Source organism: Aotus nancymaae, unplaced genomic scaffold (genome assembly GCF_030222135.1).
Source record: "Aotus nancymaae isolate 86718 unplaced genomic scaffold, 86718_ANA_hifiasm-v0.15.2.pri h1tg000106l, whole genome shotgun sequence".
In the NCBI taxonomy this organism is placed as follows: Eukaryota; Metazoa; Chordata; class Mammalia; order Primates; family Aotidae; genus Aotus; species Aotus nancymaae.
In genome coordinates, this window is record NW_026988521.1 from 460050 (window position 1) to 473716 (window position 13667).

At 48.3% G+C, this 13667-nt stretch overlaps 1 protein-coding gene across 1 annotated transcript; it reads left to right on the forward strand.

Annotated features, from left to right (window-relative positions):
* Positions 1–7439: 7439 nt before the first annotated feature.
* LOC135272103 (uncharacterized) lies at positions 7440–13116 on the forward strand. The gene is made up of 4 exons (XM_064370253.1): positions 7440–7545; positions 7587–7991; positions 8659–8803; positions 11918–13116. Exons 1-4 carry the CDS (start codon positions 7440–7442, stop codon positions 12144–12146), a joined length of 885 nt encoding a protein of 294 aa, XP_064226323.1. The 3' UTR covers positions 12147–13116.
* The last annotated feature ends 551 nt before the right edge of the window (positions 13117–13667 follow it).

A 13667-nucleotide genomic window follows, 5' to 3' on the forward strand; every position in this document is an offset into this window, starting at 1 on the left:
TACACTAAGTAGTCTTCACTTCACAGTAGTTCTTAAATAGGGGTCTACAGATGAGCCTCATGCATTCAAGTCCTATAAGACATAATGTAAGATTGTGCATATATGTATATATACATGTACACACGCCATACACATACCACACATATAGCATATATACACATATACATCATACACACACCATACGCAGCACATGCACCCATACACACCACACACAAACCACACATGTACCCCTACATACATACCACTCAGGTATTACGTACATTCATATGGAGGTGGATAGCAAACACTGAATCAGATTCTGAAAGAGTGCTGTGATGTCTGAGAAGATTTAGAGCAACTCATTTATCATAAAAGGCTATTAAGCAAGGAGGGTTATTTATTATTACTACTGTTCTTCTGCATAGTTTTCTCTTTATAAAGAGAAGATACTTGCTTATAACAGAGATCAAGTGGAATGGATATTCTGTCCTTCATCAATGCATCAGAATTTTTGAATATCATATGACTAAAAATCAATATCATATGATAAATAAATATCACATGGTCTCATTAACCATATCTGAAAATTAATTCTGAGCACAATCTGATAATCAAAAGTGTTTAAAAAGATACAATTACAGATTCACACAAACGTACCCTATTATCAATCTGTGGGGCTGAATTCAAACCTGGACCTTCCTATTCTAAATCCTGGCATGGAGCCATTGGAGATTTACAAGAATTGTGCTCTTGCTCTGGCTAGACCTGCTGCTTATTTATTCAGGTTTAGATAAGATGAGTCAAAAGGAATGGCTGATTGGCTAGTTAGGGTAAGCAAACAGGTTAAAAAAAAATCCTTCCATGTATATTTCATAATTTCTTGGATGGAGAGTTCCTCACTAGTCTGATTGTGAACGTGTACAGCCACTGTGTGGAACAGTTGGAAAGAATTCTTAGATGGATGAGTTCACCGGGACTCATCCCTCCATTGGCTCCTCCTTCCTTCTGTTTCTGGGAAACCTGAGCCCATCATTCCATCCACATAGGCTGGGCACTTTGGGAGTGCCTCTGGCTGGCTCCCCATTTGCTCTGTTATAAAGTGCCACATAGGCTGGGCACTTTGGGAGTGCCTCTGGCTGGCTTCCCATTTGCTCTGCTGTAAAGTGCAGGGACTCTTTTCTCTACAGTAAGTGGCTGGAGTTCCCTATTCCCACTCCCACTGGCCTCTGAGCTTCCGATTCCTCCCTCTACAAAACTTACATAAAGGGAATACCTCCCTTACAGGTAGCTGTGTGGATAAAATGAGGTGACACGCATGAGGCATTAGCAGTGGATAAAGTGGAATGGATATTTTGTCCTTCGTCAATGCGTCAGTATGCACCTGGCACACTCAGTGAGCACTGGATGCTTTCTCAGCTACGTGTTTGGCTCAAGGCCAGGCTGTCTGAGCAACATGTCTCTCCTATAGGGCCAGCCTGTGCTGCAAGGCTCATCATGTATGCTAGCTCCCACCTCAGATATGCCCTGTTCCCACAGTTAGATAAAGTTCCTATCCTAAAATCTCCCAGCCCCTTAGCCATGTCCTTCCTAAGCATTTTTAATGTCCTGTCTCATCTTGCTCTTGTGCATATCTTAATCCTTTCACTAGATAATAGATTCCTGGAGATGAAGACTTTGTATGACTTTATCTTCACGTTCCCCTAGAACACAGTATTATGCAGAACATATTTTCTGAATTAGGGAAGAATGAATGAAGAATGTTGTATTGAATTTAGAACTGCTATAACCTGAACAGTATAATGAAAGCAGAGACGCCTGCTTCATTTATAACTAAGGTGTGCTTGCTCAGACTCCAGACACAGGTCTTACTTTTCTGATTCACTTGAGAGTCAGCAAAGACAAGGACCTCATCCTCATGGACACTGCTGGAGTTCATGAACACAGACATGGCCTCATGGCCGATCTCCACATAATAAGGCCCCAGCTCCACTTCGGTTCCATGAAACTCATTATAAATAACAGCCTTGAGCATATAGACTCCTTCTGGAAAAATAAGAAAGAACGGACATTTGATGAATTTTTAACAGCAGGCATAACAGTTAACATTTGTAGAATGGCCCTAATGGGTGACTAATATGGGAACCTATACAGGAAAGGTGATCTTTCTTATCTCTTGTAGCAGCAGGGCCATTTCACAGACATGTGACCCCATACAGTTGCACAGAGTCCCACAAGCAACAGAGCTATGTGAGTGATTTAACGCTCAGCTATCTTGAGATTCTTCATAATTGTTTTTAGCAAGGGGTGCTGCACTTTCATTTTCCACTGGGCCTTGAGAATTATGTTGCCAATCCTGTGCAGCAGGAAATATTCATAAGGATGAAAATAGATATTGGTTATCCCACAGCTAGAAAATAATACTTAAACAGCCAAATGGGATTATGTCAAATAACTATGACGGTGGATGACAAAAATGGCCCCAAACCCTTCCCCCTTTTTTTCCCCACACATTTACAATATAACTGTAATATGACACTGTGGTTCCTCTCATTAGGTGGTGAAGTCTATTGCTTCACCCTTCAAATCACTGCAAATCTTGTGGCCAATGGATTTACAAAGTGTTTGCACATCGGGGCTTGCCCCCTCTTTATTGTCTTGGGAGCCCTGTCATTGCTACCATGTGAAATAGCCTGGCCAGGTCTGCTGAAGGATGAGAGACACATGACTGAGTCCCTCCATGGCCCCAGCTGAGGGTCAGTCACCTCCAGGAGAAGAGCCACCTGCCTGATTGGCAACTGGTCGCAGATCTGTGAGTGAGTCCCTCTAAGACCAGCTCAGACCTGAAGAACTCCCAGCACAAGTTAGAAAAGGTAGTTTATATAATAGTTAAGAATACAATCTATGGACTCAGAGGAATTTGGCATTGGAAATCTTTGTGACCAAATCTTAGGCATATCTTATTTTAAAGCTGACTTTTTTTTTTTTTTAATGGAGTTTCACTCTGTCACCCAGGCTGGAGTGCAGTGGCATGATCTTGGCTCACTGCAACCTCCGCCTGCCGGGCTCAGGTGATTCTCCTGCCTCAGCCTCCCAAGTAGCTGGGATAACAGGTGTCCACCACCACACCCAGCTAACTTTTTATATTTTTAGTAAAGATGAGATTTCACCATGTTGGCCAAGCTGGTCTCAAACACGTGACCTCGGGTGATCCACCTACCTCAGCCTCCCAAAGTGCTGGGACTATAGGCATGAACTACCGCACCTAGCCTCAAGTTGACTTTAGACTTAACCCCTGATAGGAGATGTAAATCCCTGATATAATATGGATGTTTTCCTCTCCCTAATCTCATGTCGAATTGTAATATCCAAAGTTGGAGGTAGAGCCTGCTGGAGGTGACTGGATCATGGGAGTGGATTTCTCATGAATGGTTTAGTACTATCTTTGGGTTTGCACAGACAAACCATAGCTCATATACTCAAGGCTAGAGCCTGGTCACTATCCTGTCAGAGCTTTTGGGAAAATCTTCCAACCACAATTTTGCATTCTATCTAGAATTCTGTATGTTATACACCATAGCAAGTATTATATCGGTATTTTAGAGTTAAAATTTTTATGACAAAATTATCACTCTTACTTTGTGCAAAATGGCTCCTTAAAACCCTCATATTATATCAGTTCACACTAATTTGAAAATCTTCTAAACATCCAACAAAATTGCAGGTGCTGCTACTGTAACCAGTACAAAGCTTCTGTTTGCTTCAGAAATTCTCAGATTTCATACGGAATTAGTTTTAATGCTAATATTAACAAAAGTAGAAATAAATTGCATTCGAAATTATTAGTTACAAATGTTATACAATTATTTAAAATATAAATTATCAAAAAATATTTCTTGCTTGATGCCAACACTCACTTTACTAATAATAGAAACATTATACCTTTTACATTCATTACAATAAAAATTAATGATCCTTGATGGAATCAATTATGGGTTTTTAAATATATGTAATCAATTACAGTGATATACATTCCTATATTTTCCTCTGCTCCTTTCTTAAAAGTTGATGTTCTTCCAGCAACTATTTCTATTTCCTATACTTCTCACTCTATATTCTCATAGAATTTCACTGTTTTAGCCACCACCCGATCACTTCCAGATATATTTCTCTAGCTCTGACATCCTGCCAAAACTTCACTCATCCACCGTAACCTCTTTTGAATATGCCACATCCAAGTAATATTAACATTTCCAAAACAGAACTCACTGTTTATTCTTCCCAATACATAGTCTACTTCTCTGAAATGCGAAATCTCAGTTTTGTGACACAACTGCCCACCTGTCACCCAAAACAGAAATCCAAGACTCACATTTGACTACTTGTTCCAAATTTCAAATCCTGATCATCATAGTTATAGCCACTGCCCTCATGCAACCCCTCATACTTGCTCCCTGGATACAGCAGCAGCCTTCTGACTAGTATCCCAGCCTCTGTTATAGAGCCTGGTGCACCATCACCCACACAGCCTAGAGCTAACTAAAGTGCAAACATGACCTCATGTCTCTCATATTTAAAATTCACCACTTTAAACACCTTATTCTGAATCTGCTTGGAGAACAGCACCCAAGACTCCCCACACCATGATTTCTGCCACCTCTGCAGCATCAACTCCTACCATATCTTCCTGTATGAGTAACGCTCTAGCACAGCCCAGCCCAAGGTGGGGACTTACATTCTATTTCTGTTGGGCTGGGCTATGCTGTAATGCAACTTGTATAGGAAAATTTTAAAATTTTCTAGTTACATTTAAAAAGTGAAAAGAAACAAGTGAAGTTGATTTTATTAATATATTTTATTTTGCCTAATATAAAATACTCATTTTACCATGTATTTAATTTGGAAAATTATGAGATATTTTACATTCCTTTTTTTGAATGAAGCCTTTGAAATCCAGTGTGTGTGTGTATACATTCTTTTATTTCTTTAAGACAGAGTCTCACTCTGTCTCCCAGGCTGGAGTGCAGTGGTGCAATCTTGGCTCACTGGAACCTCTGCCTCCCAGGTTCAAGTGATTCTCCTGCCTCAGCCTCCCAAGGAGCTGGGATTACAAGTATGCACCACCATGCCAGGCTAGTTTTTGCATTTTTAGTAGAGACAGCGTTTCACCCTACTGCCCAGGCTGATTGCAAACTCCTGAACTCAAGTGATCCACCTGCCTCGGCCTCCCAAAATGCTAGGATTATCACGCCTGGCCCTCAGTATATATTTTATACATAAAGCAAATATCTGTTTGAACAAGCCATATTTCGAGTGTTCACTAGCCACATGTGGCCAGTGGCTATGGACAGTGTAGTTCTAGCACTAATGAAATGCTTGATGTTCTTCCTCATAGACTGTGCCTTTTCACACCTTTGTTCTTTTTTCCAAACTTACTCACATCATTCTTTGAAATTCAGCTCAGACATCCCTTCCCATCTCCGAAACAGTGCCAAGAACAGACACTCTTATTCCATTCATGCTCATATTCCATCCCATGGCAGTACCTCCCAAAGCACAATGAATGCTTCTATCTAAACTTTTGTCTCTAAGGCTAGAATACCAGTTTCTCCAGAACAACATGCTACCAGGTCTACTCATTTTTATACCCCAAGCATCTTGCAAAATGCTTGTACACAGCAGCAGACAGATACATGTTCTTTGAATTCACAGGATTCAGCGCACCACTGAAGCTGGAATGGAAAATGTAAATTGGGGGGTTCCCAAGTAAATATATTATATCCTTGGTTAATTAAAAAATGCAAAGTTATGGTATTGATCCAAGATGGCCAAATAGGAACAGCCCTGGAGTGCAGTTTCCAGTGAGAACAACGCAGAGGGTGAGTGATCACTGCATTTCCAAAGTTTTTACTGCCCACAGACCAGGAGATTCCCAGGCTAAAAAGCCCCACGAGTTTCTAGCACGATGGTTTCAGCCAGCACAGTAGGTCCCCCCACAAAAACTCACATAAATCTGGGCAGCCATTTCAACTGGCGCCTGGAATGCCTGGGAGACAGAGCCACCCATTCAACTGCAAAAAAGGCAGCTGAAACAGGGAGCCAGGGGATCTGGCTCGTGGGTCCCACCCCTACAAAGACTAGCAATCTGAAACGCTCTGGATTGAGAGTTTTGCAGCAAGTGCAGCTGGAACCAGAATGGTCCAGCTCTGTGGGGGGAAGGGTGTCTGCCACTACCGAGGCAGTCCACCATTACTGAGGCAGACCGCCATTACCGAGGCAGACCGCCATTACCGAGGCAGTCCACCATTACCGAGGCAGTCCACCATTACCGAGGCAGTTCTAACTGTACCTCTATAAACAAAACCACAAGGAAGTTCACACAGCAGCTGGCAGAGCCCACGGCAGCTCATCAACGGTCACCCGCCAGAGCCTCATCTAAGCGGGGTTTTGGAAGGACAGCGAGGGACAGAGGACTGCAACCTACTGGCACGCGTGCGCCTGCAAAATCCATCCCGCGTGCAGCCTCCCAGCCTCCCAGAGAAGGCTAAAGTCCAAGGAGTCACAGTTGCAAAAGAGAAATGTTCACGACTTCTTATTTTACACACGCACACACTCACACATGCGCGGTGTGCAGGCTCTTCTCCAGCAGCGCCTGGGACGGTAACGTGACTAGAGCGCTCCCGCCCCCCCCCCCCGGCGAGCCCCAATTCCCCTTAAAAAAGTCAATGCATTTCAGGGGCTTCTTTCGCCACTGAGTTTTGGGGGTGTAGGTAAGGAGTGAGGAGAGACGTGGACAAGGAGATTGGACTTTATTTTATTTCGTTTCTTCGCATCAAAGCTGTATTTGTGACGTGTTATAGAGGAAGATGTGTGGGGTGTATTTCCATTTCGAACGAGTTCTCTTATAACAAAGATTCGTTTATTCTTAAGATTTTACTTCAGTGTTCGATTTGTTAGTATTGTCGTCGCAAGGGTATTTAATTTTCGGTGTAAGGTGAACTGGGAGGTTTAAGAAGGGTTTACGTATCTGCCCCAGCGGAGGTCGAAGTTAACCTTGGTCCCTTCCCCAGCGCTTCCCGTTCCGGATTAAAAAGCGCAAGGCCCGCCTCGCTCTTCCTGCAGCAATCTGCAAACGGTACGCTCTCGCAGGCTGCTACGGGTTCGGTCACCTTCCTCTTCGGCGCCTGGCCCGGCGATCGGTGACAGGCGGCCGCGTGGGGGACTGGGGGAGTGAGGTGTCCGGTCCTCCCGGGACACATTCACACACCGGCGCAGCCGCCAGAACGCTGCAGAGGACCAGGCCGGCGCCCAGGGTCGTGGGCGCCAGTGCGGATTTCGATTCTGAGATGTACCCCTTTTTCCCCGCCCTAACGCGGTAGATCTGTGCTTCTCTGGCGCCCTCCCCGCGCCAGGGGTGCTTTGGGCCGCTAGGTACTCAGCCTCCAACCAGGTTCGTCGGCCTCATGGTGGGAAGAGAAGGCCACCTCCGCGCGCCCACAGCCTGGAGCCAGTTTCTCCAGTCCGGCGCCTCGGGGTTTGGCCGCCCTGAGACCAAGGGCTGGGACCTTCGTGCGGCCAGCGTTTCCTCCTCCGCTGCGGCCCCCGCCCAGCTTTTATTCCTGCCCCCTCGCTGCCGGTAGCCCTGAGCTGGCGCCCGGAGACCAGGCGGCGGCGAGCTCGCTCTCAGCAGCGAGGCTGGGACCTGGAAAAGAACAGCCTCTCCAGGCTGCTGTCCCGAGTGGAGACGGGCTTTTCGGCGGCCGGGTGGGTTATTAAGGGTGTGTGGGGAGCTGAGTGGCGGCCAGAGGAGGAGGAGAGGAGGCTCGAGACTCGTGGATTTGGCCTTTGTGGAGGTGACCCGGGCAGACTCCTCCATGACCCCGCCCGGCCTCGGACATTGTCCGCTCCAGACCACTCGTCACCCCCGCCTAGTCTCAGGACGCCTAGACTGCCCTCTTTCCAGTGGGGCGGGAGAGGGTGCATCCGAGGGTCTCACTCGGAATACAGAGTCCACGGTAGGCAATCGGTTTTATAATGAAACAATCCGTTCCGGTGACTGCTGGTGGCTTCCTGGGACTCTATTCGTTCATTCATTCAGCAGTGTTTGCTGAGCGCCCACCAAGGACCGAGCGCCAAGCTTGAAGCTTATTCTGTTGATGTAGCGTTGGGTTCAGCTGCGTGACCCCACGCCCTGCCGTCTCCCCATCCCGTTCTCGCCCCCGCACGCTGCAGCCCAGACCCCTTCTGTTACCTCAAAATGGAAGATCGCTTTGCGAGAGCTGTGACAAGGGCTTGCTGGGGAAGTGTTGGGAGATGAAGGAGGGAGTGAGGAGAAAGAGAAATAAAAGAGATGAGGGAGGTGAGAAGACGGGGCGATGGAAACAGAAAAAGATATGGAGCGAGATGCGGGAGCGAGCTGAAGGAAAGAAATGGACTCACCTACCTCCCACCCACCCACACCTGCTCACACACTGACAATCTGCACTAGACGCGGCGCTGCAGGTCGGGCATTCCTGGGTTAAGTCTTTTATTCACCTTTATCACTGGCGCGCCCCGAGGCTGGGCGTTGGGGGAGGCCGCCCTTAGTGAGGAGGCCGCGGGGAGCCTGGGTTGCCAAGGCGGGCAGTGGGGCGGCAGGGCGGAGTCGTGGCGCTGCTGACCCGTGTTCCCTCCTCCCCGCAGCGTATCTGGTGCAGGCCGTGAGAGCAGCAGGCAAGTGCGATGCGGTCTTCAAGGGCTTTTCGGACTGTTTGCTCAAGCTGGGCGACAGCATGGCCAACTACCCGCAGGGCCTGGACTACAAGACGAACATCAAGACCGTGTGCACGTAAGTGTCCTCTCTGGCCGGCTGGCTTCGATTTGGGGGGCGCTGCTGAGGTCAGAGAGTGCCTAGCCTCCCCGCCTGCGCTCAGCGTTCAGCGCCAGCGCGAATCCGAATCCGCTCCCTCTTGCCTTCTGGCTCCCTGCTCCAGGCCTAGGACTAGGCCCCCGGGTTAGAACCTGCACTTCCCAAGGGAATCCCACAGCCCAGTGTGTGATATAGAGGAGGATCCTTCAATATAGACTCACTTCCAGCTCTACGCGGCCTCATGGGGGTGCACAGAGGTGCGCAAGTCCAACTTGCTGGGCCCCAGGGCAAGGGGCATGGAGAGTTGCCACCAGTTCTTGGGGCTGCAGAATCTCTCTGCCTTGAAGTAATCTTTGTCATTCTTTCCTCTTGTGTGAAAGAGTGACCTGCCACGTACTCTATGAAGAACATTTGGCTTGGATTTGAGGAGTGTTTGGGGTAATACTATATTTGCCTGAAGGGAAAGTTACTCATCTCTTCTGTTCATTTCCCTTGATAAACCACCCTCTAATACACACCAAGGAAATGCCGGTACAGCAAGAAAACACGGGTCTCCCTTCCCGTTTCTAGGAGAGAAGCTGAAACAATATCTTATTGTGTGCCAGTGACTTTATCCAAAAAGAGTAAGTCCAGGTGATGGTCCAGTGACAGTCGCTGTTGAGTTCACAGCAGATTCCAAGGTTTGGGATAGCCACCCTCCTTGTTTCCCTTGCCCCTTTGCATATCTGCACAGGCTCCCCAGACCTGGACAGTTTCAAAGTTAGAGAGAGATGGGTAGGAGTTCTTAGCCAGGCCCACTGGTGTTTTCTCAGAGCTTGGCTGGAAAGCACTGCTCCCACTGGCAATAAGGTAACCAGCAGAGCCCTGGTGCAGTGAACCTGCAGCAATTTAGCTGCTGCAGACCTTAGAAATGGCCCCATCCTCTGCAACACACATTCTTTTATTTTGCAGAAATCAGCTGTGTTCCCCCAACCCCAACAATAACTCTTCCAATAAAGGCAAGGCAAGTTATGTCCTTTATTCCCTGAGGTTAGAGTGACCATTTTCTATGCCATCATTTGTATACTATGAAGTCTTTCCTCTCTCCCGAACTGGGGGAAAGGGGACTGGTGGAAGGAGGGATATTTGTTTAGGCTTTGATACATTAAATGGGTTCCAACTTGGCTACTCTCTTTCCTAAATGCCCCAGTGCCTACTAGTAGCCAAAGCAGCTAAGTGCCTAGTCTTTCCTATCCTGAAAGTGACAAAGGCATTTAATTCTAAAAATCTGGTGATGGATAAGAATCTATCTATAAGGATAACAAAAGGTTGCTCATAGAGCAGCTCCCAAATCCTCTGTCAATTGCTGGAACTTGTTTATTCCAAGCTATTTTAATTTTTAAGCAGAACTTTGGTCTTGGAAAACAGGAAAGTGAGAACTCCTCCCTGAGGTCACAGGCCACAGCTGGGTCCTGGCTCTACTCAGTTGGGGGAGCTGGTTGCTGAACACCTAGCCGAAGCCCACCTCTGCCCAACCCCAGGTGGAGTCTGTCCATCTCTACCAGGTCCCTCAGCACCCTGTCCCCATCTGGGCATGCATAAAGAAAAGAGCAATTTAGGAATCCTTTGCCAGGTGCAATTCCACAGATGCTCTACAGGAGAGCTGTCCTCTCTGGGCCTCTTGATGTCCAAAGTTTGCTGTTTCTTACAAGTTCAGAAACCTGGAAACCCTATGCCATAGTCCCTCCAGTCCTCATAAATCAACACAGTGCCTGCCTTCAACGTGTTCACAGTCCAGGCAGCCAGCAGAAGGAAGAGAGAGGAGAAAATACAACCTAACTGTGTGGAGGGCAGGCGCCAGTGATCTGGTGCTCTGGTCCCGGGGGAGGCGGGGGCCAGGCTGGAGTTACAGAGAGGCACAGATCGACCCAGCTCTGAAAGGAGACAGCGCCCCAGTAATCGATCACGGGTTGGAATTATATTTAGTCTCAGGATCTATTTTGGGTTTTCAGAAGAAAGGGGGACAATCAAAAGGGACAGGTTGGATGAAGGTTGTGGAGGCGGGTCTAGGAGCTGAGCCTGGGAGGAGGAAGTGGTTGAGTTAGGCGCAGGGCTCCGGAAACTGACAGCAAGAGGCGGACCGAGTGTGGTGGGGGGCGGGGGGGATCCTCGAGGTTTAGCTGCGGTGGCACCACGCCCTCACCGCAGTTCCAGCCTTGGGGGCTGGCGCCCTAAAGGCTGTGGGGAGGAAGCCCCGGGGCGCCCAAGCCCAAGAAAAAGATTGGTGAAGTTGAAAGAGGAGGGACCCAACTCTCAGGCCTGGGGCACTGGGATTTGCAAGAGCAGATGAAGGCTAGGAAGCAGGGCCCAGGTGCCCGGCCACTAACAGTCACCGACCCCGGGGAGGAGGGAGGCAAGCAAGAATCTCCAGGCCGAATCCGAGCCGGGGTCTGTGGAGACCAGAGGAGGAGAAAGAGGAACAGAAGAGACGAAAGTAGACGGAATGGAAGAGGAAAGAAAGGGAAAATCAGGAGAACGGAAAACAAAAGGAAGAGATAGTGGGTGGAGGGAGAGAATGAGGGCGAAGGCGAGAGTACCGCGACGTGGAGAAGGAGGGAGACAGAAGGGGCTAGGGGGAGGAGAATGTAAGAAGCCCCGAGGGGAGGGCGGTGCTCAGAGGTAGTAACCCGTATTGCAAGCTAAGAGGCATTAATGGGCGGCAGCTTGCGAGGCTTAGCACTGTTTTCCTAGCTTTCCCCTAGGAGGGCGAGCAATCTGTTTGCGGAGGCCGAGGTGCCAGCGCGCCGCAGCGGGTGCACGACCCGGCTCCCGGCTGCCGGGTCCTCTCCAGGCATCTGGAAGGGAAAACCAGGCAGGAGGGGGCGCCCCCCCACACACACACCCGCTTTAGACAGCCGCTTCTGGGGTGGGCGGAGGCCCAGCGAGTCCCGACCTCTCGCAGCCCAGGGGCCAGGGCGGTGAAGAGGAGGTAGGGAGGAGACACCCAGGGAAGCTTCCGGGGCCGCGAGCGGGGAGGCGCTGGGGCGCAGGCCCGGGGTTCTCCAGGCTCCCCAAGTGAACCTACTTCTTCAGTTTTGTTCTGTTCCTCACCAGATACTGGGAGGATTTCCACAGCTGCACGGTCACAGCCCTTACGGATTGCCAGGAAGGGGCGAAAGCTATGTGGGATAAACTGAGAAAAGAATCCAAAAACCTCAACATCCAAGGCAGCTTATTGGAACTCTGCGGCAGCGGCAACGGGGCGGCGGGGTCCCTGCTCCCGGCGCTCCCCGTGCTCCTGGTGTCTCTCTCGGCAGCTTTAGCGACCTGGCTTTCCTTCTGAGCGCGGGGCCAACTCCACCTGCGCGCCCACCCACACTCACTCCATGATCCCGGAAATCTAGAGGAAGATCCATTCGTTCTTTGGGAACGTTGTGATTCTCTGTGATGCTGAAAACATTCATATAGGATTGTGGGAAATCCTGATTCTCTTTTTCATTTCGTTTGATTTCTTGTGTTTTATTTGCCAAATGTTCCCAATCAGTGAGCAAGCAAGCACAGCCAAAATCGGACCTCAGCTTTAGTCCGTCTTCACACACAGATAAGAAAACGGCAAACCCACCCCATGTTTTAATTTTATTATTATTAAATTTTTTTGTGTTTGGCAAAAGAATCTCAAGAACGGCCCTGGGCCACCTACTATAATCATGCTAGTACCATGAAAAATGATGGGCTCCTCCTAACAGGAAGGTGAGGAGAGGAGAAGGCCAGGGGAATGAATTCAAGAGAGATGTCCACGGGCGAAGCATACGGTGAATAATTCACGCTCACGTCGTTCTTCCACAGTATCTTGTTTTGATCATTTCCACTGAACATTTCTCCTCAAGAAAAGCGAAAGGACAGACTGTTGGCTTTGCGTTTCGGATAGGAGGGAGAGAGGGAAGGGGCTGAGGAAATCTCGGGGGTAAGAGTAAAGGCTTCCAGAAGACATGCTGCTATGGTCACTGAGGCGTTAGCTTTATCTGCTGTTGTTAATGCATCCGTCCAAGTCCACTGCCTTTATTTTCCCTCCTCCCTCTTATTTTAGCTGTTACACACACAGCAATACCTGAATATCCAACGGTGTAGATCACAAGAGGGGGATGTTAAATGTTAATCTAAATATAGCTAAAAAAGATTTTGACATAAAAGAGCCTTGATTTTAAAAAAAGAAAGAGATGTAATTTAAAAAGTTTATTATAAATTAAATTCAGCAAAAAACCAGATTTGCTACAAAGTATAGAGAAGTATAAAATAAAAGTTATTGTTTGAAATGGGGGTGTCATTTGTTTCCTACCCCAACCCTTCTTTCTTGGCCCAGTTCTCGGGGTACCTGAAGGGACATATGATTCCAGGTGATAAGCTCACCTGTTCAGGAAGCCACTGGACAACTGCCACCTTCAAGCAGACCCTCCTCACTTAACGCCACTTGACCACTTCTCCGAAATCCTGCTTCCTTTACAAAAAAGAAAGTAAAAGAAAATGAAAGCTGTTTTTAAATTAATCAATTACAAAGCAGAGACTAATTGAGGTTTAGAGGAATTGGGCTTGCTCGCACAGACAGACAATGCCAGTGGCCGGCCGGCTGCCCCTGCCTCAGGCGGATCGGAGCCCTAACCACGATCCTAGCAGGCCCGGCCCTAACCACGATTCGCCTCTTCCTCTGCGGTGGCCAGAGGCAGCTTGCAAAGGAACCGCCATTAAGGGCTCCAGCAGAGGGGCCGAGAGGCTGTGTTCCCTGGCAGGGATCAGGCGAATCCTTTCATAATTAATAAGACAGCTCGGCTGAAACGGCGAGGAGACGGGCCCTATTGATCAGGCGGAA

Coding starts and splice junctions, on each gene's coding strand:
- LOC135272103 (XM_064370253.1), top strand. CDS start 7,440: ATGGTGGGAAGAGAAGGCCACCTCCGCGCGCCCACAGCCTGGAGCCAG. Junction 7,992..8,658: donor CTCGGAATACAGAGTCCACG/GTAGGCAATCGG, acceptor TCCTCCCCGCAG/CGTATCTGGTGCAGGCCGTG. Junction 8,804..11,917: donor AACATCAAGACCGTGTGCAC/GTAAGTGTCCTC, acceptor GTTCCTCACCAG/ATACTGGGAGGATTTCCACA.